The 25,439-nt window shown below is 40.0% G+C and overlaps 1 protein-coding gene across 5 annotated transcripts in view; it reads left to right on the top strand.

Annotated features, from left to right (window-relative positions):
• The window catches only part of LOC147165196 (contactin-associated protein-like 4), a 105,453-nt gene extending 85,620 nt beyond the window's left edge, over positions 1-19,833 (top strand). For 3 of the 5 annotated variants that reach the window (XM_086088781.1, XM_086088779.1, XM_086088783.1), the window contains 7 exons: positions 4,326-4,550; positions 7,035-7,168; positions 7,382-7,469; positions 17,138-17,353; positions 18,191-18,262; positions 18,878-19,018; positions 19,419-19,833. In XM_086088781.1, the coding sequence (XP_085944907.1) occupies positions 4,326-4,550; positions 7,035-7,168; positions 7,382-7,469; positions 17,138-17,353; positions 18,191-18,262; positions 18,878-19,018; positions 19,419-19,630 (1,088 nt within the window). In that variant the 3' untranslated portion in view covers positions 19,631-19,833. Of the gene's footprint in view, positions 1-4,325; positions 4,551-7,034; positions 7,169-7,381; positions 7,470-17,137; positions 17,354-18,190; positions 18,263-18,877 lie in introns of all 5 variants that reach the window. The other 2 variants (XM_086088782.1, XM_086088780.1) reach the window with 2 other exon arrangements.
• The last annotated feature ends 5,606 nt before the right edge of the window (positions 19,834-25,439 follow it).

The following is a 25,439-nucleotide window of genomic DNA, read 5'->3' as shown; positions in this document are numbered from 1 at the left end:
CTTTTCCTGTCATAGTTCCAACATTCATAGTCCCTACTCTGTCCCAGACTTTTGGTGTTCTTGGTCTTCTATTTCTTCCTACGAACACACCTTCCTGCTCTCCTTCTTCGACCAACAGTAGTCCAGTTTCCACCGGTCACAGCACCGTCCTGAGTTTTTATTTTGACTTTTGAAAATACGCAATAAATGTTCTCAAAATTACATTACACAGTAGAGCTCATGATTATTTTTTTTAATCAATTTCTGTCTGAATGTTTTTATCCCGCTTATTTAGATGAATACATTTTGTGAAAAATATGTCACTGTGCCTCTTCTGTTTGCATTTGATAATTTTATATAGCATCACTACTAATCGATGCATTTCTTTTTTCTTTTTTTTCTTTTTTCTTTTTGGTATGTGGGTGAGTATGTGTATGTGTATGTTTATGTGTATGTGCGTGCGTGCGTGTGTGTATTCGTTAGTTCACCAAAAAACTATTAAAAAAAAATCCCATACCGTTCACCTAAACCGAACACCGCCGTCAGGAGACCCGAAGAAGGACCAAAGAAAACAAAGGAAGGTGAAATCCAGCACCGACCAGACACCACCCACCGGGCCACCAACCAGAGTTCTTCACCAACCCCAGAAACATCTAAATTCCAACAAATTCAAAAAATCAGGGAGACCTCAAGAGACCAAAGGAGAGACTGAGGAAAGGAAGGAAGGACAAACGAAGCAGAGCGAGATCCACAGACACCAGCCTCCACCGATTCAATGACCTGAGGAAGAAGCAGATTGCATCTGAGTTTCGATAGATGCTGGTGTGGTGGATCTGGCATGCATGAAAATCTCCACCAAAGAGGGGAGCCGTCGACCCCTGCCAGGACAGAGCAAGCGCAACACCTCAGGGCCCCCCAGGCCGCGGCAGCGCCAAAGGACGACCCCCGGGCCCCGCCAGAGCCACCGGCCGGAGAGCAAACCCAGGAGCAGGAGCGCCCCCCACCCCAACACGGCCCGCACCCCCAACCCAACGCAGCAGGACGGGGCACTGCAGGCCCGCCAGGCACCCCACCGGTCCACAGCCCCCGCTCCCCCCATGACCCCCCCGCCCCCCATCCACCCCCGCCATCCACCCCAACCCAGCCCCAGCCGCCCCCCCGCCCCCCCCCCAACAAAGCCTCCCCCCAACCCCAACCCCACTCAGACCAACCGGCAGCCCCCCAGCCCCCGTGGACCCCCCACATCCAGGCATCGGCGCCGAAGAGGGGCCGGACAGCGGAGCGGAGAGGGCACCCGCGCCCACCCCACCCCCCGCCGCGTGGAGGGACGGAACACCGGGGGCAGAACGGGGAGATTTTTTCTAATAGGTTTTTGGTGAGCTAACAAATACACGCACGCACGCACGCACGCACGCACATGCACATACTCACCCACATACAAAAATAATAATAATATATATATATATATATTAAAAAAAAAAAGCAATGATGATGACATTACCGAATGAACAATACTGAGCTCTTAGAAGAAGAAGAAAAAAAAAAAAAAGAACGGGGTGATGGGGGCGCCGGAGGACGGCCGGCACCCCCGAACCCCAGGCCCAGCGGGGAAAGGCCCCGGTCGTCACTCCAGCGTTCTTAGTGAAAGCTAACCCTTGTTACTGAGTCCGCCAGCTCGCCGACTGGCGAACTCTACCCCTAAACCTTGAATGTGACCCCACCCAGTGTATATACAAGTGTGTGTGTGTATGGTGCATTAAAATTAGGAGCAGGTGAACCGGAGCAGAGGGAAATGATATCCCCACGCTCCGATCCACCCGCCTCCCAGGTATGTCAGTGAGTGTATGTGGTGCATTAAAAAAATAAATGGGGGGGGGCGGTGGGGCCACGGACAGGGGACCGCAGCACTGCTCTATACTGCGGTCCCCAACCAATGGCACCCCACCCGACAACCCCCCACCACCACCACGACCCCCCCCCCCCAGTTGTGTGGTGCATTAAAATTGGAGGGGAGTTGTAGGGCGAAGACGGTGTTTCCACCCTACCCCAATCGATGCATTTCTAATTTGATACACATTTGTTTAATTTCACTTAAGCATAAAATGAGAAAACGTAAATAGTCATAGTGTGTAGTAGAATTTTTAAAAGAGTAACGGGAAATATAGCATAGCATATCGTTATCGTGATAAAAAATAGCCTATATTGTGATAGAAGAATTATTCCATATCGTCCAGCACTACATGACATTACTTTGTATTAGATAAACCTCTTGTTGAATGTACATGTATCTTCTCCAACTCAAAATGTAAAATATGTCCTCACATTTAAAAGTGTTAAAATAAACAATTGTCTAAAACAGAGTTGCAGCGCAATCTTACGAACGAAGGGTGATGTGATAAGAATCTACAGTGTAGGTGTCAAATTCCGGTCCTGGAGGGCCGCAGTCCTGCAGGTGTTGGATGTTTCCGTTCTCCGACACAGCTGATATATGATCAGCTCATCAGCAAGCTCTGCATAAGCCTGATAATGATCCTGCTGATTGGAATCAGCTTGTGTTGGAAGAGGGAAACCTCCAAAACTTGCAGGGCTGTGACCCTCGAGGACCGGAGTTTGACACCTACACTGTAGACTTTCAAGCATGGCTTATCAAACATGTAGACATTTTACTGTTTACTAGAGATACAACAATTAAGCGATGAATCAACAACTAATCAATTATCAAATACTATTTTGATAGTCAAGTTAATTGTTTATTGACCTTGTTTAACGTAGAATTGTCCTAATACTCAGGCTCTCTCCAGTAAATGTCGTCCTCCATGAAAGCAGACTGATTATCTTTTTGTTTAAAATAAGACATTTTAAACCATATGCTTTTACTTTGGAAAACAATGAAAAACATTTTGCTCCCCATTTTCTGATGGATTTAAAGCAACACTAAGGAACTTTCAGTTTATGTTGATTATGGCAGCGCCATATGGACGAAAGTAATGTTATGCCTGAAGGAAGATCACATTTCCGATGAGGACAAGCGCATTGCGTTTTAGGGGCGTCGACATTCAAATTGACTAACGTCTTTGTAATGAATGGGTAAAGGGGGGGGGGGAGTGACATATTCCATAAAGCATTCAGCACATTTGTAGTTTTTTGTGTGGCAGTGTTCCTACCATCCTCCTCAAAGTTACTTAGTGTCAGTAAAAAAAATACAGACTCGCTCAGGCCATGGCAAAGGTATCATTCAACTAGGTTTAAGTCGATGTTTCATCAGAACAGTTATGGAAATATTTTATTAAGGTTGAAAAGTTCCTTAGTGCTACTTTAAGGACTAAACCAGGAATTTAATTATAATTTGTTTCTGTTTTTGCATATTCTGCACACATATCCTGTTTTTGAATAAAGGATAGAAATAAAAAACTAAGTTTTTAATCTGATTCATCGATTAATTGGTGTAATAATCAAGATTATTCAATTATTTAAATAATCATAAATTGCAACCAGAGTACTTGCATTTTTATATGTTTATTATAATTCCCTCAGATTACATTGCACCTAATGATGCATGCAAACTGTACCTCTGTAGAGGTTTTATTGCTCATTGAAAATTAAGGAACATTAATATTCATTTGTGTGACAAACTGAGTCAGGTTAAATTACCATAAGACACAATTATGTTAAGTTACCATGACCCAGTGCATTAATGAAAGGAAACGTGATCCTTCTGTAGAAGATCCTCCAGTCAGCAGATGTCAGACTGACCCTGAAGCACAGTCCTGTCCACTTTGACATTGTCTCGTTTTTCAAGAGAGACTTTGAAAACACCAACAGGAAAACGCTTTTCAGGAGGTCAAGCATAAAACTTACTTTAAAGGACTCTTCTACCCCATTATGTAATTTTACATTCATTATTCACTGGCCTAAAAATAGTGACAGTCAACAAAATGTCAAAATGCAGGAGTTGAAGTAAAAAAAAATTTTTTTAAAAAAGGTACAATTCTGTTAATTTAATAAAAAAAATATTGTCAGGAGTAATTTAATCGTGATAATTATCATGTTTCATAGTGTTATAATGGTCCAATTAAATAAAAGCAATTATTTTCTACGTACAGCATGTATGTACTGTCATCAAATTATGAGTGATGCTATTTACCCTAGTAAAACTTCACCTAATTTATTATAATTACATTTCATTAACATGCATTTCTTTCTGTTGAGATACTTACATCACGCAAGGGTAGAAAAATCATATAGTGAAACAAATTAGACTCAGCAAATTCCATGTGACAAATGAAAGCAGTTCCTTTCCTGGATGACTGGAGACCCAACTTACTGGAAATTCTAATCTGTTTTAGTGATTTCTGCCAACTTCGAGTCGACAACATCCATAGGATATACTCTTAAGGAGCCCTTTGAGCTGAGCCAAAACCATAGTGCCTTGCCTTCATCTATCTTCTCTAAAATGACACTGAGAGGAGAAAATATCTCCCTGAACTTCAGGACTAGACAGACTCCTGCGCTGCTCCTCTTTGTCAAGTCAGTCTACAGGGAATATATCGCCCTGCTCATCAACAGACACGGTAAGAGCACTCATTGCGTGCTAAAGTAAAATGGATCCCCACTATTTGTGGATTAGGCTATTTAGGCCCGAGCTTAACTGTGAATAATGAATTTCCACAAATAATTGACACTCCCTTCAAGGGGCTTTTACGACGTTTATTTTTCCCTTTTTTTTTTAATGTTGTGCATTTCTTGTGTGCAAGATTAAAAAAAAAAAAAAAAAAAAAAACATCATGGTAAATATTGTGTAGTAAAAATTCAATTAAATATTATTTTAAAAACATTTCAGGACTAAATTATAATAATGGCCTATATACAGTAAGTTTAAACAAACATCTGCAAACATTTCTCTCTGTACCCCCAAAAAATACAGTATACATCAACAACTATGAAATAAAACGTAATTTAAATCATGGATGGATGGATTGATGGATGGAGTATTGAAATTGAACGAGTTACTGAAACAACGTTTTTGGGACTGATTGTTCTTTATTAAGTAGAAAGGTCAAAATATTTTGTACTCTTCTCTTGTGTTGCCTCAAATGTCATATTGAACTTTTGCACGTGAAACCACTTGCCTTTATTGCAACCATTGAATCTTGTACAGCGTAAAGTCCTTCATCTAATCAATGATCTCATAAAATGGTCATATGTTGCTGTGCGATCGGTTGTACAGATAGACAAGGGAGTAAACCAAATATTGCTTTTTTATCGCATACCTACTAATGAAGACAAAAGACGTCGGTCGATAGATAGCAGCAATCAACAGAAAGGACTGGCGGCCCACAAACTATTCACGGATTTGCAGTCCACAAAGTATTCACGGATTTGCAGTGATCATTTTTTGCAAGGTTAGTAGATAAATGTTCATAAATGTTACTAGTAAACGTACACTCTAATAACAGAGGTGTCGAATTACGTGTTTCAAATCACACCAAGGAGCCAGATAGTTAGTGTCTATTCCAAATGCACGTACACACATCTTAGTTTTAAAATGTACCTTCAAAACTATTAAGTGCATTTGACTGTTTAATAATGGGGGATTCCGTCTTTGTGCTTGGAGTTTTTCACTCTGGAGCCGGCCGGAATCATATTCATGAAATGACTGCATAGCTTGCCTCTACGCTAGTCTTTTTTTTCCCATGCTGGTCAACATAACATCATCATAGGGTTTTAATACAGAACGGAATGTGTAAGTTTTTCCTTTGCATTATGAGGTATATTGTCCCCCAGTGTGAGCGTAGCATCTCGTCCCAGAGTCCGCCAGCGAGCATTTAAATCAGCTCCGGTGTAAGGAGGAGAGCCGGTTAGACACCGGCATTGACTACATAATGATATAGGTCGTGTGCTGTGAATTTTGGCAAAGTCGGCGATTTAATTAACTTGGTAAAAACAGCAGGCGACTTAAGGGGCTGTTTTCAAACTAGCAATCTCCAACTTAAGTAAATATCGCACTCTATGAGTCCTGACTAAATGTGCAACTTTGACTGACAGGCGACCTTCAGATGAAGTAGTAGATTCCATGGCTCTATGGGCAATAATAACTTTTAATCTGTAAAATAACAGTAGCTAAATCACTAAATTACCCGGATCATGTCCACTTCCATTCCATCATAGGGCAGTCACGTGATCACGTGACGTCGGTGCAAATGATCAATTGTGTTGAAGTTTGGAGAAATGTATATAAAACAAATATAGACTCAATTATTAAATTACAGAAAAAGTGATTGGAATAATTAATAAGGTTGGCCACAGAGAATCAACTAATCAATTAAATTACAGAAAAAGTGATTGGAATAATTAATAAGGTTGGCCACAGAGAATCACCTAATCAATTATTTATAGGATCTGGTATTTTAAAATGTATGGACATCATGTATGTAAAAACACTGGAAATGTTTTTTCGCATTTGTGTTACTTTTTTTTTTTTTAATAAGAGAAGGAAACTCTAATATAAGTGGTTTATTTATGTTTGAAACATGTGAAGTGAGGGCCAACATAAATTACACATGTTTCAGTTTTGGGTGTAAAATTGTGGAAGTGACTTGATGATGCATTGTAGCTTGGGGTACAAGATTTTTTTTTAATGTTATATAATTATTGCTTATGGTGCTACTGATCAAATGTAAACCATTTAGGAATTATAATGTGAATATAGTATTCATTTATTTTTGCTCTGTTTTAATTCTAGGTGAAACATGGGACTGTATAGGACAGGCAATAATACGCCTGGTGCTTCAGCCTATTCCTTTTTCAGTTAATTGATTTGTTGAAAGGATGTTTGTGGTTTATTTTCTGTACCATGTATGGAACTGAAAAAAAAAACATTCATTCATCCATCCATCCATCCATTCATTCATTCATTCATCCATTCACAATTCTGATGATGGTGATGGTATTGGTGATGATGAATAGGCTTATATCATTTTGAACACTACATAATTTTTGTTTTATACCAGTTTATTTATTGAATTGTTTTTGTTGTTTGTTTTTTGGTTGGTTAGGTGAACTGGAGTTAAGGTACAAGTTGCACAACAGCAGAGACGTGGAAGTGTTTGCAAGCAATGTCATGAAACTGGCAGATGGACGCCTGCATGTGGTGGCTATTAAGCGGCAAAGAGACTCCATCTCCATTCAGGTACATGCAGCTGCTTCCCATAAATTAACTGAACAATAGCTCCATATGCAGTAGCCTTATTCTTTCATGTTGTTTCTGCTGTTGAGCACAATAAAACATAGCAAAATGCCCATTGTTCGGAAACAGTTACATTGGTGATTTTTTTTCACAGCTGTCTTTTAAAGTTCCTTGAGACAACATTTGAAGGTGAAATAATGAGATATTGTTTCATAGATTGACAAGAATGACAGTGAGAGCTTCATGTTGACATCTGATGTAGAATTCAACAGCATCAACTCCATTATTCTGGGAAGAGCACGTGGTAAGTGAGGAAAACTTGTACAATTTTGATGTACAGTACACTTTTTGTTTTGCCATTTGGATTGTTGCCTTCTTTTTCTTTTTCTTTTTTTGCTGATTGCTGTTGTAGTCTATAAGTAAGAATAACGGCTACCTAAAGTCTTCACAGTAGGAGCTTTTATCACGTTCATGGTCACATAAGAAGCACTTTACTCCAAAAATATGACATAAGAAACCAAAGAAATCACTGGAGATGGAGTCACCCCCTTACATTAATTATGTATTAAAAGCACTATGAGCCACGTGGGCGAGTGAAGTTACGTACATAACATAATGACAGCACTGTTATTTTTTCCTCTAATGCAAAAGTTCAGACATAATGTGTACTGTATGTTAGTGGCATTTTGCTTAGTGTCAGTGTCTTTATACTTCATGTGTGCCTACCAGTGGCCTTCAATATGTGGTTGCGATAATAAACTTAGACTAGAGCTGCGAGCAGCTATAAAGGGCCCTCGCAACCCTGGCCACATTGAGATACTGTCACTTAGGACAAGAACCTTCTAAAATATAAATGTCTTTGCCATGCCTTGTGTGTGAAACGTTTTCACCCTGGTTTCCACCCTCAAAAACAGCTTAATTTTTCATTGAAAAGAGTGCATCACAACGGCAACACCATGCAACAAAATAAAATGCTTTTGATAACTTTTCATCTTAAAAAGTCTGAAGATGAAACATGCCTAAATTCTGGAGGAGTTTGTTAAACTATGACCTCTATATGACCTGTTTTGAATGTCTCCTACAGCCAACACAAGTGTTTCAAACGATCAGCTAATCAGCAAGCTCTGCATAAAGCCTGATAACGATACTCAGCTGTGTTGGCTGAGGGAGACAGAGGATAAGAAGAAGAAGAAGAATTCCTACAAAAACAATGGACCTTTTTCCACACTTTCACATTTTGTGGCCGCAAATACATAATCGCTGTGGATTGTGGCTTACGTTGTGGTGCACAGTGACTGTAACAATGATGCAGGCTAAGAATAAAAGCCACTGTACCGGGATGCTCTTCCTGTGTTTTAAACTTTATTAAAGCAGCCTTATCTTTCATTTCATTCGTTTCACTACGACACAGAACTAAAATGGAAGTGGATTTGAGTGATTTGGCGGGAGGAAGGACCACATTTTATTATCAGGAAAGGGCAGCGTGCAAGTCTACAGTAGCATTTCACCTCCGAGGATTTCATGTTGGGACTAAAGTGTCAGGCGCCTGAAACCCGAGGCTGTTCCAAGTCTTTTCCTTTGGAGAAACTTTACACCGCGAGGGAATCTGTGTTTGATCGATGCCGCAAACAAGTTGCAAGTTACAAGCGAGTTGCTCATCCAGTACATATTGGGACTATGACACACGTACAAAAACACAAACACACATCACACGTTACCATCATCATCATTGAAAACAGACTATAGTACTTAAATAAGGTCCTTTACATCCTTACTATGAATTAGACAACAGTTAGCATCCATCCATCCATCTTCTTCAGAACATTTCTTTAGAATATCAAGTGGTCATGAAATTTTCTTTACATACTTAACTGGTCTTATCTGTGATTATGAATTAATTTTCTTGGCAATTGCAGGCATGGAGCAGCTGGTCCTAATAAGCTCTTCAAAGAGCATGAGACTACAGTTTAAGTATTACTTGTACATACTGACTCACAATATGAACATAACGTATATATTAAGTTTATATTCAATAGATTTGGGTTTATGACATTCTGTGACTCTTGCCGTCCTTATATCGCTATCAACCTACTGCTGATCCCCTGTGACACACACAGTGGCTACTTGCCTCTTAGAAATCCTGTTTGATGCCTCGCAATGGCGAGTACTGTTCAACTGTTGGTCACATGGCATAAGAATGGGAACAGCATTAAGATAACTATTTGAGTAACAGTTATAATTGATCTACAATTTTTGTGGGGCTGATTTCTGGATCAAACACCTTTTGCTGTTCAGCACTTGTCTTGCAAGTTACACAAAACGGATACTGAAACATTTAACAGTTGCATTCAAAAATATATCGATGTCAATTAAATGTTCACCTGTAGTTGTCATAATGCATTTTAGATACATCATGAAATTTCACACCAAAATTGTAATATGATTATGATTCTAATAGTTTGTGAGTATTGTAATGTGCCGGCAGCACTCAGAGAGTGTATGCATCCCTTGTCATACATGTCATTTCCCCTCACCACCATCACCACCAAGTCCTAACTTTATTTGGGTGGTCGTTTCTTAACTGCGGTCCTTGAGTACCCCTTATCCAGCCCAATTTCCATGTCTCCCACAGCCAACCCAGGTGTTTCAAACAATCAGCTATATTAGCAAGCTGATAACGATCGTCAGCTGTGTTGGCTGGGGAGACATGGAAAACAGGCTGGATAGGGGTACTCGAGGACCGGGGTTGAGAACCAGTGTGTCAGTGCACTCAAGAATAATTAACCTATGTTTGAAACAAGAGCTGTAACCTATAAAAAATCTGAGTTGTTCTGTATATTTGTTTTATTAGTTCATGGTAACCTGTTACCCTGCCTTCCATTTGTGAGTCGAAAGACTGAGGCCATCATATTGGTATCAAATATGCTGAAATTATATGCAGTACTGTCAGTCCCTGCCATTCCTGTCATCTATCAGATTAATTCATAAACATACACTTAGATATACGGGGAATCTGCTGCTTTAAATCATCAGAACGTGACGGTCCAGGACGTTACATACTGGCATCGGTAGTAGACCATGGGTTGAACCATAGAGCACCTTTTGAGTCTCTAAGACTAAGCAACCCTTTTCCATAACTTCCGATCATGTATACCATGATTGACCATGAGAAAACAGCATGACATGAATATGGAGAAACGGCATTACTACATTTTGGGCAAACATTGCTGCCATGACCTCTGGGAATCAAGGGCCAAATCCACTAAAGGTGTGCGTGGCTTTTGTGCAATGCTAACCGTTAAAAATGGAACAAAAACATAGCGTCTATGCAAGTACGTGCACGATCTTAAAGCGACAGGCATGGTTGACAAATGAAGACATGACTTCAAATAGGGGTGGGGGAAAAAATCGATATTGCAATATATTGTTGTGCTCCCTGTTGCAACAAATATATCGATACACTAATGGCAGCATTGATATTATATGATGGCACACCAGCGCTAAGCACATAATGGATTTACCCCATCATTCAGACATGTCAATGAAGCTGGAAACATACTCAACGTAACACACCGCCTAAACCAAAGTTAACTTAAAAAAAAAAGCTTTACCAAACAATATATTGATGCCAATAATTGCCTTGGCGGACTTTTACTTTGAAGTAGACCTGCGTGGCGACGTGACCATCAGCTTGACTTCCTTTTTCGACGTGTTAGCTTACATATCAAAGTTTTTATTCAAATTACATATTTTCTACCAACATTGTCACAATGCCATCCCGAAAGTATATTTAATCGCTAATTTATTATGCTAAAAACCGCTAGTTAATTACGTCGTCATTGTATGATACTCCGCAAATCTCAGACGTTAGTTACTAGCAGCTAGTGTTATCATTAGTGCCTGGCTGGTACGGTGGCCCTGAAGTGCAAAAAAGGGCTGGCAACAGTAATGAGTGACACCTACCTGGCTTGCTTTCTTTATTTTTTCAATATCCAGGGCCTAGGCTACTTTGTAATTCACTCTCCATGTTTAAAGGAAGGGGATGTGCCTTAAATTGCACTTTGTCTTTTTCATTATTAAGTAAAAAAATATATAACTTCTGTCTTCATTTGTTTTATAAAACATTTTCCAATAATAATAAAAAACATTCAACTAAAAATGTCAAATATTGACGTTTAGATTTTAGGAAAACAACTTTAAGCCATTAATACCTTGATATTTTATAAATGGACCAGGTATATAATAAGAATGTATTTGCCTCTTATTGCACTTAAAGTTGTGTTCCTATATCCTAAAGTGAACAAATTAAACATTTTGAGTAGATTTTTTTAATTATCATTATTATTTAATGGGCAAAAGTGTTTTATAAAATAAATGAATTTATTTTGTTTTGCGATTCAATCTGTGCCTCAAACCCGCGATCCGATCCGAACCATGACTTTGTGATCCTTTACTGTCACTGTCAGTACTTACTGGTAATCTTTCCTGTCCTGTTTGTGGGGGCGCTAATCCCTAAATGGTGGTAAAGTAGGCAGAAGCAGGGCGAAGAACTAGTGTCTAGACACTATTGGTGAAGAAGAACAGTCGGCAAGTTTTTACTGTCACTCACATACTGAATATTGTGATATATCGCTGAGAAAATTTCTGACAATATATTAAATATCGTAGATATCTTGTATCGTGATATTATCGTTACCGTGGGCCACATATCGTCACAGTATCGAATCGTGGGTTACTCGTATCGTCCCACCCCTAACTTCAAATGAGGTAAGAAAAACGCCGCCTCTCCCCTCCCCAAAGAAACTGTGGAGTGTGCAGGGTCCGCACGCTCTACTAGGGAAGATAAAAGCTGATCACTGGGAAAAAAAATTATTTGGATTTACTTAATTTGAATGCATACATCGGTCCCACACAACCATTTTGCGTTTAGCTGACATGATTTTATCTCTTCCTTCTTTCTTGATTATTGCTTGTCACAACCAAACGTTTAAATTGGGTTAAGATTGTTTAAAAGAATCATGTTGATTCAACAAATTTTTCTTTAACTACAACATTAATGTATTATGTTAGAAAAAAATGCATTAAAAAAAAACACTTAATCGTCAGATGAAGGCCAAAACATTCTTATTGAACATTATTGAAAATGGCATATTTCATACATTAAAGTGCAACGTTGGAAGAAAAGAAAAAAAGACAAAGCTGCAGTGCCATAACTCGATTAATTAAAAATGTTCATCAATTAAATTGCTTCACAGTTGTACTTCCAAAGCAGGACAGAAAATATCATGTGTACATAACACAACAATAAAAATGTTTGTTGCAGTGCCAAAATGTTATCAACATCATTTGTACACAAATGTCAACAATAACAATGGAAAAACTTCATTTCAATTGGAGGCCAAAATTGGACAGAAAATGGCATCAATTGTACACAATCTTCAACAATGAAAAAACGGTTTCACAGTTTCAGAGCCAAAACAGGAAGAAAAATGGTATTATGTGCAACAATTCAATAAAAAAAAATTCAAACAGACAAAACAACAAACAGTTAATCATTAGCAATGCAGCTTCTCTACACAAAGAGCCTGTTTTTCAGATTGAGTGAGACAGTTTACCTACATCCAGTCCCTTGGCCGCTGCCGAAATGGTGAATTCGGTACCACTCGAAGCCAGGCACACACCACTTGCGGTCTTTTTTCCACTTCATCTGCTTGTCTTGTTGGGTAAACTATAGCGTCCCACATTTCCGATAGAAGCCAAAATAGACATTACATTTGACATAATCAATTAAATCATGTTTGTTCAACGCATAAGACACACATACATTCAACATCCACCACAAACACTTTGACTTTAGCTGATTAAATCATGTTGATTTACGGAACGTAAATGAATTGGGTAGCATCTACTAAATTTAAAGACCTGGTATTTCTCATTTTTTCAGTGTAGTTGCAGTCAGAGCAAAACAGTCAGGGCTCTTTATACTCATTTGGGCATTGGTGGAGCATGTATGATGTAGAAAAAGCTTTAACATTACTTTTTTAAACGGCACAATGCACCTTTAAATGAGATAAAATGCATATAATGTATTTGTTTTAATTGCTTTATTTAACAAATTGAAATCAAAAGCCAAAGCATATAATGTATTTAGTGCGGAAATTTCCAACCTTTATGCAAATGATGCTGATTGATAAATGTCAAAATCACTAACACCAGCGCTAATTGCCACATGCAGTTTGATTGACACCGATCACGCCACAGCATCATTTCATTTGCACGTGATGCATGTGTGCACGTGTGCACATTTATGCCCGCATCAATCTCTGAAATTATCAAAATGATCGCACCAATAATTTGTATTTTATAGACATGAATGAATGAATGATGACGTATTCTTCTCCGCTCACGACTTAATGAGGAAAATGCTTATGTCCATAAACTGTTTTCTGGAAGTCCCACTTGCAACTCTTCGGTCTAAGATCGCGTTCTAATAATTTCATATTTCTCTCAACTGCTATTGTTCTGCCATGGTGTTCTTTATGCAAATCCAGCATTGCCTTGTGTGGTAAGTCAGCTGTCAAATATCGTGAGTGTATTTGCACTGGTATATGATTAGTGCAATATCCTTTGTGAATACGACATTAAGAGGGAGCAAACTGCGGGCGCAAATGAAGAGCAATTTATGGTGCTATCAGTGGATGCAATGCATTCTTTGTCTATTTGGCCCCTAGTGTACAATTAGAACAAAATAATATGAGCCAATGATAAACGCTTTGTGGCTCATCAAAGGATGCTAGGTAATAGAACACAGACTCACACCCAAAATCTGCATATACTATTCATTTACTGTTTAACCACTGAGTCCCAAGTCTACTTGAATTGGTTATAATTGGACTTCTGCCAAAAAACACCTCATAGTCACAAAAAAAAGAAAAAAGAAAAATCCAATTTAATTACAATAATAAATGTAGTGCATAAGCTATATAGCGCTTCTGTTAGGGTCAGGCGTGGTTGTGGACCCAAGTGCAGGGTAGCAAATCAAGTCCAAAAAGGTAGTTTAATTCAACAAAAATTAGGTGGTGAACAAGGCACTGCCTGACAGAACAAAAACAACAAAATCCGTAATCAAAACGACACACTAATTGGCGTGGCAGGGAGACAGCTAGATGTGGGGGGAACAAACAAGACGTGACGACAATGGGCTGACAAGCACTGAACAAAAGACAGGAGTCTAATGCTGCATTTGAGGATGGTAGGAAGTCTAATATATCCAAGTTGTTTTTTCCCAGTTCTGACCTGAAAGCCTTCGTGGTCTGTGTTTCCAAAGGGGTCGCCATTGTAGAGTGATGTCACTTGTAGTCCGTCGGTGAAGTCTGGGTCCTTTTTTTCCCTTTTTTTTTGGCAAGTGGAATTTCCGAGTTCAAGGGGGCGTTCCTTCCGACCATCCTCGAATGCAGCATAATTACAATTACACACTAACTAATTACACAAGGGACACCAGGACGAGACACAAGTGGCTGAGGACACTGATTGGTTAACACACAGAGGAGGGAAGACAAGCACAGGTGAACAAGATCACATTTAATGAGAAAAAGGGAGACACAAGAAAACTTAACAAAACAGACCACAACCAACCAAAGGAAAACAAGAACATAAAACCCCAAAGCACTTTACCAAGCCTCATATACAAAACTTTTTAAAAGATATCTAAGCATACACCAACGTGCTAAGGCACCCATGTGAATCTAGGTTTTCCTTTTAGTTTAAAATCACTTACTTTAACCTCAAGGATCCCTCACCGTAAACTTTCAGACGGCAGAACCCAGGGTCTTCTTATGGACCAATTTCACATACATGTTGTAGCAAGGTTCACAAGTTTGGTGGTTTTCTATAGTCTAAAGGGCCATAAAGTAACAAAATAGATGACAGGACACTGGAGGGCAGGGAAGAGGGAAGGGAGAAAGCAAACTGTAAACTATGCTCCATTTAGTGTAGTTGTTTTCACGTGGTTACGGCCAACAGTATTTTTTTTCGCTTTCATTGAAGAGTTTGTTGCTAGCTTGGCACTTAGCCCGATTTATTCTGCAACGCTACAATACGTCACACATAATGAGATGTCAAACATTCTTCTGTGACAATATACGTGGCAATATACTATGACTCGAATCCAAAATATAATCGTGAGCGGTGTGCAGAGGTGGGTAGAGTAGCCAAAAATTGTAGTCAAGTAAGAGTAACGTTACTTCATAAAAGAAAATCACTCAAGTACAGGGAGTCCTCAAGTTACGGTGGAGTTCTGTTCCTACGCTGGTGATGTAACCCGAATTTCGACTTGAGTCAGATTTCACCGTTAAAGTCGATATTGACATCAAAATACTTGGTACAGTAATGAATAAAAAACATATATTATATAACCAATATTTCGCGTTTTCGCACGGACATTCATTTCTGATGGATGGCAGAGCGGAGCTAATTCAAATTTAAACACGAAAATGTGACTTACCTGATGGCGAACTGACCTGCTCAATGGACGTCCGTTGCTGGAGGTAACAACAGCACAACTTTAAATAACTTTAAAACCGCGTGATTACTGTGGGCAATTAACGAGAGAAAAAAAGGTGCTACAAACAAGGCACAGGCGTCATAAAGTCGAAACGACAGAGGTCCCGTACAAATTAACTCGAGGACTCCCTGTACAAGTAAAAAAGCATTCGCTGAAAAGAATACTGAAATCATAAAATAAAATAAACTTTTTGAGCTCGAATAACAGTGCAAGCTGACACGTTAGCCCAAGCACAATCCATTCACACAATTCTAGCGTAACTCGCTCGGCACTGCCTCCCAGTCTAATGATCATAGGTGGCAAATTCTGGCAAAGTAAGGATAGCGTTTCTTCTTCACACATCTATTCAAGTAAAAGTAAAAAGTATTGTGTGGTAAAACTACTCTTAGAAGTATTTTTTTTCTTCAAAGAGTTACTCAAGTAAATGTAATGGAGTAAATGTAACTCATTACTACCCACCTCTGGTGGTGTGGGAGGGAAAGGGTGTTTTTTGTGTGTGCGTGTTATTAAAAAAGTAAAAAGTTTGTTTTCAATCAAGTCAGCTTTTTATGTACCTCATTTCCTTAGCGTTCAAATAAGGTTCTAAGCTGGTAGCGCTCTGCACTCACAAACTGGAGGTATGGTCGAGGTGCAGGTTTGATACGAAAACCCTCACCCCCATTTAATTTTTTTTGTTTTTAAGTCGATCCTGGGACCAAAAAAGGTTGGTCTTACAACTTAATGTCATTATTTACTCACTGGTCAAATAAGATGTCAAAAGAGTTGTGTTTTTTTTGTTGTTTTTTCTACCTATTAAGATGAGGTATACGATAAAACAGTTACTGTATAATGTATATCATCTAATTCGTAACTGAAGCAATTAATGTACAGTATTTGTAGTAAAAAAAAGAAAACACACACACAATGATTTATGTCAGTGTTTCTCAGCCCTGGTCCTCAGGGCACACTATACAGCCTGTTTTCCATGTCTCCCTATTCCACACGCAGGTAAGGATCGTTATCAGGCTTCTCCAGAGCTTGCTGATGAGTTGTCATTGGAATCACCTGCGTGTGGAACAGGGAGACATGGAAAACAGACTGGATAGTGTGCCCCGAGGACCAGGGTTTAGAAACACTATTTTATGTGACATTACCGACCTGTACTTGACACATTCACTGTTGAGAAAATTCTGCTGTGTAATAAAAGTTAGTAAATCAAGACAGTTTCTAGTTTGTTTGTTTTTTCTGTATTGTCTGATGGTTTTTTTTCTTCTATTTTGTCTCACGAATGTGAACTTTGACTAAAATCTGCTTGTTTAAAACATGATTTAAGGTTAAAAAGTTACTATTCACAGTGCATTCAAAAAACGCTGAAGACAGTCAAAAACAAACTCATATCCCCTTTTTTATCTGTCTGTTTGTGTCTCCAGAGGCTGATATGGTTGACATGAAGCTGGCCAGGTTGGCCACTCTTGGCTTCACCGGCTGTCTGTCAGCAGTTGAATTTAACTCCATCAGTCCTCTGAAAGCGGCTCTTCTCCAACCTGACAGCCATGTAGCCATCACAGGCCCACTGACACAGTCAAATTGTGGTTCTCTGTCCTCTGCTAATTCCCATTCATCAGAAACGACACATTCTTTACCAGGTATACGTATTGTTGTGCCACCCATGTTTATTTTGTGTATAATCCGTTCAACGTCGTTGCTATAGCAACCTGTCAGATGGGTCAATAATGTGTCAGCATTGAACAGGGCCAGATTGGATTTGCACACTTGATAAAAACAGTCTGGACAGTCAGCCCTAAAAATCGGATTTGAGGAGGAATCCGATTTGCTTGCAGTCTGAACGCAGCCAAAGACGCTTTACAATGGAGTGGATACATTATTCATGCACTCACACATTCACACTGTGGTGGTGGTAAGCTACTTAAGTAGCCACAGCTGCCCTGAGGCAGGCTGACGGAAGCGTGGCTACCAGTGTGCGCCTATGGCCCCTTCGACTACCACAAAACATTCGCACCTTCCATACACCAGTGTTAGTAGCACTGTAGGAAATTTGTGTTGAAATGCCTTGCCCATGGACACAATGGCACATGACTTGGGGAGAGCGGGGATGGAAAAGCCAACCTTCTAGTTACTGAACGACCGTCTGTACACCCTGATCCACGGCCGCCACAAATATATATATATATATATATATATATATAATACAGTATAAATATAAAATATAGTATCCATTCATCCATTATCCGTCACGCTTATCCTCACTGGGGTCGCAGGTGTGCTGGAGCCTATCCCAGCTATCTTTGGAGGAGAGGCGGAGTACACTTTGAACTGGTCGCCAGTCAATCTTAGGGCATACAAATAGACAATCGTTCACACCGTAGTATATCTGTATAAAATATACAATAGTGTCAACAACAATGCTTCCACAAGCTACAGATTTTGTTCACTTTTTTGGTCTTCATCTTCCTTTTCTCCAGACCCACCTGCTTCACTGGATCCAGGTCTACCCTTAGCCAATACCATCAGAAGTGGCTCAGCTCTAATTGGAGGTACCATGGCATATGATTAAAGTTCTAAAGCAATAATTTCAGGAGGATACATTGCTTTTCATAAAGAAAACATAGATGGGTTCAGTATTTGGACAATGACAGAGTTTTATGACATGAATTATAACAACCACCGCAATAGATCAGTCACAACCACCAATGTACATGGCATACACCATTTCTATTCAAAGACAACCCTTTTGGATGGTAAACTGCCTCTTATCCCTCAAATAATTGTATAAATATGACAATCCATAAGTATATATATGTATCACAATTTTATAGTGTAAACAATAGACACTACTTGTGTAACAGTAACACATCTATCAGTGCAATTTTATCAAAATAAAAAAAACATTGTTTGGTGCATGCTTTATATACAGTAGGTAGGTACGTAAGAAATTCTACACGCGTGTTTAATGATGTATAGTGTAAAACATTATAAAGTACACATGTAGAATCTTGCATATAAAGTGCATAGACCTCAACAGAAATGGTATGTTCATGAACATGCCAAAATAACATGTTGATGCTGATCTATCTTAACAAAATATACCTGGCTGTTTGCGTCTTCTGAGGCTGCTTTTATCCCTGTTTACCACATGCCACTGTTTGTAGGTGTTATAGCAGTGGTGATCTTTGCCACTGTGTTTGCGTTGGCCGTCATCGCCAGAATCACCTGCAGCAGACTTCAGACGTATCGGAACACGGATGTGAAATCATCACAGTCTGACGTTGTCAACAATATCCACTTAAGTGGTGAGCCTAATTATCCGAATGCTCACAGAGACAACCAAAAGGAGTTTTTCATATAAAGGAAGTTTGACTGACAAGACAAAGTGGCCCTCATTTGTACGTCCTTTATAAGACACTGTATCTGGGAGCCATGGATCTATTATCTATACTTTTTCCAACTTGATTTGAACATATTGTATGCTTTGCACACTGGTAAAATATCAATTATAAGTGGATTCTAGGATGTCAATATTCAAATTTTAATCATGTGGATCTATATAAAAACATTAACATTTAAATAAGGCACAAATCAACTTGCATAGTGTCTGAAATTATTCCAAAACAACTGTTATTGTTACATCACAGGGAGGATTCAAGTGTCTTATCAATTAATGTGTTTTTTGATGTCATGTTTTTCTGCAAGCTGAATATGTCAAAGGTATTTGGCCAGGACGCGCTACTTCTGCAGTGGAGATTCAGTTATGGACTGTCAGGAGTTTTGCAAACTCCATTAAAAGAGGCCAGAGCCGAGATTCAAACCCACAACCTCAAGACTGTGTGGCAGGTGTGCTAACCCATATACGATACTGTGTCTATCAGATTGGGTACCTTGGTTTGCTGTCTTTACTATTTTAATACATACTGTATCATACATAATTATCTAGTTTGGTATTTTTACAAGTATTTGTATTTACATTTGTTATGACATCTTGTCTGGTGGGTTTCTTTAAAAATAATAATAATAATAATAACTTCAGGGTCTCTTGAGTTCAATATATAATATACATGTGCATTGGATGAAAATTGAAAATGAATAAATAATGCCAGAAATTTGGTTATTTTAGTTTGGCTCGTCATTCATTGCATCTGGAAAAAGATCTATGCAAGACCACATCCTAACAACGAGCTTTGTGTCATCAGCATGAAACGCAGGTGTCACCAATCTTTTAAAAGTGAGAGCTACTTATTGGGTGCTGATTAATGCAAAGGGCTTCCAGTTTTACACACACTTTGGAAAAAAACAATTTTCTCAAATTATCTTTAATAGTTATTATTGTATGTTATAAATAATTAATTTATTGATGTGTATGAATCAAGAACACTGATCATGCTAATGATTTCTCACAATATTTAGGAAGCATAAATATCATATATAACACTTAATTTCTATACATCTTTGCCAGTGTTTACATTTTCAAATTATTATTCCTACAACAATCCTAGAAAATCAAAATGTCTCATCACTGGTGAGATAGTTTTAGAACAGGCCTGCGGGCTACTTGGGCCAACCTGTTGTCCGTGGACCCCAGGTCTTTAGGGTGTAGAATAACTTATTGTAAGTGCAGATTTGTTCCAAAAATAATGTGACTGTTTGTTCAAAAGAAACACACATTTCTCTTATAGCAGAGTTCCATCCATCCCATCACCTACTGCTCGGGTCGCGGGGGCAACAGTTTTAGCAGGGAAGCCCAGACTTCCCTCTCCCCAGCCACTTCAACCAGCTCCTCCCACGGGATCCCAAGGCGTTCCCAGGCCACCCAAGAGACATAGTCTCTTCAGCGTGTCCTGGGTCTTCCCCGGGGCCTCCCGCCGGTGGGACATGCCCGGAACACCTCTCCATGGAGGCGTCCAGCAGGCATCCAAACCAGATGCCCGAGCCACCTCAATTGGTTCCTCTCAACGCGGAGGAGCAGCGGCTCGACACTGAGCTCCTCCCGGATGACCGAGCTTCTCACCCTATCTCTAAAGGAGAGCCCGGACACCCTGCGGAGGAAACTCATTTCGGCCGCTTGTATCCGGGATCTTGTTCTTTCGGTCACGACCCACAGCTCGTGACCATAGGTGAGGGTAGGAACGTAGATCGACCAGTAAATCGAGAGCTTTGCCTTTCGACTCAGCCCCTTCTTCACCACAACAGACCGATACAGAGTCCGCATCATCGAACTGCGAACTGGGTGTTCTGGTGCCAAGTGCACATATGGACACAAATATGTTCTAACATGGTGTTCGTTATGGACAGTCCGTGGCAAGCACAGAAGCCCAATAACAAAACACTTCTCGGGTTCTGGTCGGGGGGGCCGTTCCTCCCAATCACACCCCTCCAGGTCTCACTGGTATTGCCCACGTAAGCGTTGGAAGTCCCCCAGCAGAACGAGGGAGTCCCCAGAGGGAGCGCTCCTCCAGCACACCATCCAAGGACTGGATGGGTACTCTTTTTGGGTGGCTGCTGTTCGGTGCATACGCACAAACAACAATCAGGACCCGTCCCCCCACCTGAAGGCGGAGGGAGGCTACCTTCTCGTCCACTGGGGTAAACTGCAATGTACAGGCGTCTAGCCGGGGGTCAATAAGTATGCCCACACCTGCTCTGCGCCTCTCACCGTGGGCATCTTCAGAGTGGAAGAGTCCAACCCCTCTCAAGAGGATTGGCACCAGAACCCAAGTTGTGTGTGGAGGCGAGTCCGACTATATCTAGTCGGAACTTCTCTGCCTTGCACACCAGCTCAGGCTCCTTCCCTGCCAGAGAGGTGACATTCCACCTCTGGTCCCAGCAGACCCTCACTCTTATAGCAAATTTTATTAATGTATATATAAATTGATATGTGATTATTTTAAGCTTGTTTTTGTTTAGCTAATCATGATACCAATATATTCTGTATTTATTAGATGGTGTTGGAAGACCATCTTTGTCTTCCGCGTGTTCGTTTTGTTCCAGGTAGAGAGAATGTTGATTTTCTGAATACAGACTGGAGATCGGTGAACAGTTTCTTCGAATGTTTTATTCTTACAGAATATTCCGGACACAAGCAAGTTTACAGACAAATGGCTGCATTCTTCTCGCAAGTGTGTCAATTACAGACACTTACAACCTTTTTATACTATCTTGAAGGGCGGTTCCAAACAGTCCACCTGGAGTTCACCGGACATGAGATAAGACTTTAAACACATCATTGATTACAGACACTTCAACCACAGACAATGGCCCATTGTTATGGAAATTGATGAGATCCCAGTCATGAGATCCCAGTCATGACGATAAGATTTTAAACACACCATTGATTACAGACACTTGGCAGAAATTGCAACATCACTCACAAAGACACATCCACAGATAAAAGTTCTACTGAGGAAATAAATAAATTAAAACAGTTATGACTAAATCTGGGCAGAAGACCCTCTTCAATGGCAAGGCCAGTGTCGGACTTTCTGCATTGATGATAAAATGAGGATCTGAAGTCAAACCAATAAACAAACACAGCTTTTCATGTTTTTATTTGCAAGGAAGAATGGCGAAATAATGTGAATACCTTGATTAATCAGACAGGAATCAGTCTTTTTTTTTTTAAACCAGTTTTTAAGATCAGCCTACCACGCCACATACATTTTGTAACCAGATTCTAAGTTCAGTGCCTTCCCAGCCATAAACCACGTCATTGGTGGCTACTGTTTGAAGGTGCACTTGGATTTGCATTCATCAGTTAGTTGGTAGTGTATTGAGATACGAATTATGTCAGCTACAGACCAGAGATCCAAAACACTAATATTTGTTATTCAACTGAGTGCATCGACCTACAATTTTTTCCAACCTTTTTTCTGACATTTTAGTTATTCTTTGGTTTAGTTTAGTGTTCTGCTGTCAGAGCCACCAACATAATCGGTGGAACTACTCATCACAAGTCTGTTTCTGATTTATTTCAAGTGCGGGGGGGGGGCAAAAACGTTTTCCTCTTTTTTTTATCCGGATAATAGCCGATCAGTGGCAGATTAAGAGAGCAGCAAACTTTAATGCTACTTTCTGCATGAGGACCAATATGAAAGCTTGAGGGTCATCATCCACCTGCAACACCCAATGTCGTGCGGTATGCCACAGAGCAAAATCCCTGACACCTAGATTCCAGGCTAAGAGATACTCTGAGAGAACTTAATGAAAATGGGCCCTAATGTTTGCCATTGTATGCCTCATTCTTTCTGGCGTAGGTCACTGCACTTTTAATTTGAATAAATCTTGTCCCTGACTGTCCAGCATTCGACCCAGAGTCAAGGGCACAGATGCACAGTAGCTCACCAGGCCTTGCCGCACTCCTGATTACATCTTCAGTATATTTATGCAGTACAAGTTCCATAGATAAAAGCCTCATGTTTTATTGATACTCGGCATGCACACAGTTGGGATTCATCCCTCAGATACAGTAGATCAGATCAGCTCACCTCAAACTGAATGCCAGGACTGGAAAAAGGTTGGGGCACAGAACAAAATAAATTCTTATAAAAGTTCATGAGATAAACATTTTGGATAGATTTTTGTAGGAGCTGAAGACTTCTGATATATCTTTTTGAGTACAATATTATATTTGAGGTGTAGTTTAATAGTGCTGATATTCCTACAAAATTCTAATATACTACTATGATTTTAGTTATTTATTGTTTCGGCATAGTGGTTGACTGGTTAGCACATCCGCTTCCCAGTGCAGAGGACGTGAGATCGAGTCCGGGCTTTGGTCTTCCTGGGTGGAGTTTGCATGTTCTCCCCGTGCTTGCGTGGGTTTTCTCCGGGTACTCCGGTTTCCTCTCACATTCCAAAGACATGCATGGCAGGTTAATTGAGCGCTCCAAATTGTCCATAGGTGTGATTGTGAGTGTAAATGGTTGTTCGTCACTGTGTGCCCTGTGAATGGCTGGCAACCAGTTCAGGGTGTACCCCGCCTACTGCCTGAAACCAGCTGGGATAGGCTCCAGCCCCCGCGACCATTGTGAGGACAAGCGGTTAAGAAAATGGATGGGATGGATTATTTCAACACATTTTGTTTTCTCATCAGCAAGCTCTGCAGGAACCCACAGAATAAGGAAGAAGCAGAAGCGTCATTGTGTCCAATGGGCGAGTCTGGCAATTTCCGTGGCGACCCTTTTGTTTTGTTGAAAGACGATTTGCTTCTGTGTTTGAGTTATTGTGATATTGTGATTGATCGTGACAAATAAACACGAAATGAATGGTGGATCATCCAACACAAGAGAAAAAGTGGTACGAAAATTACTGCGTCATCAGCGTCATCAACTGTTCAAATTGCTCGACTACGACTGACAAACGAACGGCTAAATGCGTCTAAATGCATGGGTTTCCTAATCATCTAATGTTCAATGGCCGTCTGAGAAAAGGTAAAGAGGGTGCAAAATTGAATTTTTCATTTTTAGTTTTTTTAATTTCTGAAGAACACCCTTTGACCCATCCCCTGAGGGTGGCGATTGGTTCTAGTTTTTGAACATTAAGTCACATTAAGTTTTTTTTTCTACATTAAGCGTTTTAGACTGTCCCCAAACGAAAACCAATAGTGTTGTTCTGTGTATGTTTGTTCAATTCAAAAGTTATGCTTCAGCATAAACATATTTACTGTATAGGCCTATGCAACCTATCTGCAATTGTTGCCCGCCACCGCGATCCCATGGACCTCTCTGTTGTTGTCGTCCTTCAGGCATCCTCATAGATAACACTGCCCGGTTCTGCTCTTATTTGGACCATTAATGGGCCATTTCATACACCGATAACGCAAGATCAATATTCAAACCACAAAGAAAGCACAGTATTCCAAAAAGCTATGGGAAACCCCTTTGAGCCAATTAAAAGAAGTCTGCCGCTCAGCAATGTTTTGCCAGCTTTGTCATTTGCTGCTTAACCTGCATAATGTGTTCTAGGGTGACCAAACATCCTCTCCTGGGAGGATATTTGGGAGGACAGTCCATTTTCTTACGTCCTGTTCGGGCATCCGGGGGTTTTATAAATTCATGAAAATTTCCGGTTGGCATTACGTGACTAATAGGAGGTGAAGTACACTGTGTACCAAAATTTGAAGGGGCAAGTGTCCTCTTTTTTGGGGGGGGGAAATGGGAATATGGTCACCCTAGTTTGACACTGTTTTTACTGTTGTTAAAGAATGAGTGTTGTTTATATTGTGGTTTCATAACTACAATTGTCACTGTGAGCACTACTATAATGATGTGGCCCTTGATAACAAATTTGAGAACTCTGCTTTATAAAGTGAAATTGTCAAATATTGTCATTATTTTTGTTGTTGTCTGAGCACAAATACTTTCTGACATGATGTGAAACTTTTTCTAAAATCCCAATATTTCCATTGTACCGGTACATGATTTTATGAGGCTGTAAGATATCCCAGCTAATTGTGAAAGTCAAAGTCCACCCTGGATTAGCAGCCAGTCAAACACTGGAACCATTCACATAACCATTTAAGATTACATACCACCACTGAGTGGGAACTGCACCATGTTGCCTGCATAGAAGTTAAGGGAGTGAACCATATTTACTACATGCTCTATGCAAACAATGCCATAAAAATAACCACAAGGATCTGTAAAGATAACCTGTTTTTTTCCCATACACTGTGCTCGAATATCTTTCATATTACAACCTAGTCTACACTTCTACCCCCCC

Source organism: Leptonotus elevatus, chromosome 11 (assembly GCF_054856555.1).
Source record: "Leptonotus elevatus isolate MCC_2025b chromosome 11, RoL_Lele_1.0, whole genome shotgun sequence".
NCBI classification, from domain to species: Eukaryota; Metazoa; Chordata; class Actinopteri; order Syngnathiformes; family Syngnathidae; genus Leptonotus; species Leptonotus elevatus.
Note: the sequence above shows the minus strand (reverse complement) of the source record. Positions and strands in the feature narration are given on the sequence as shown.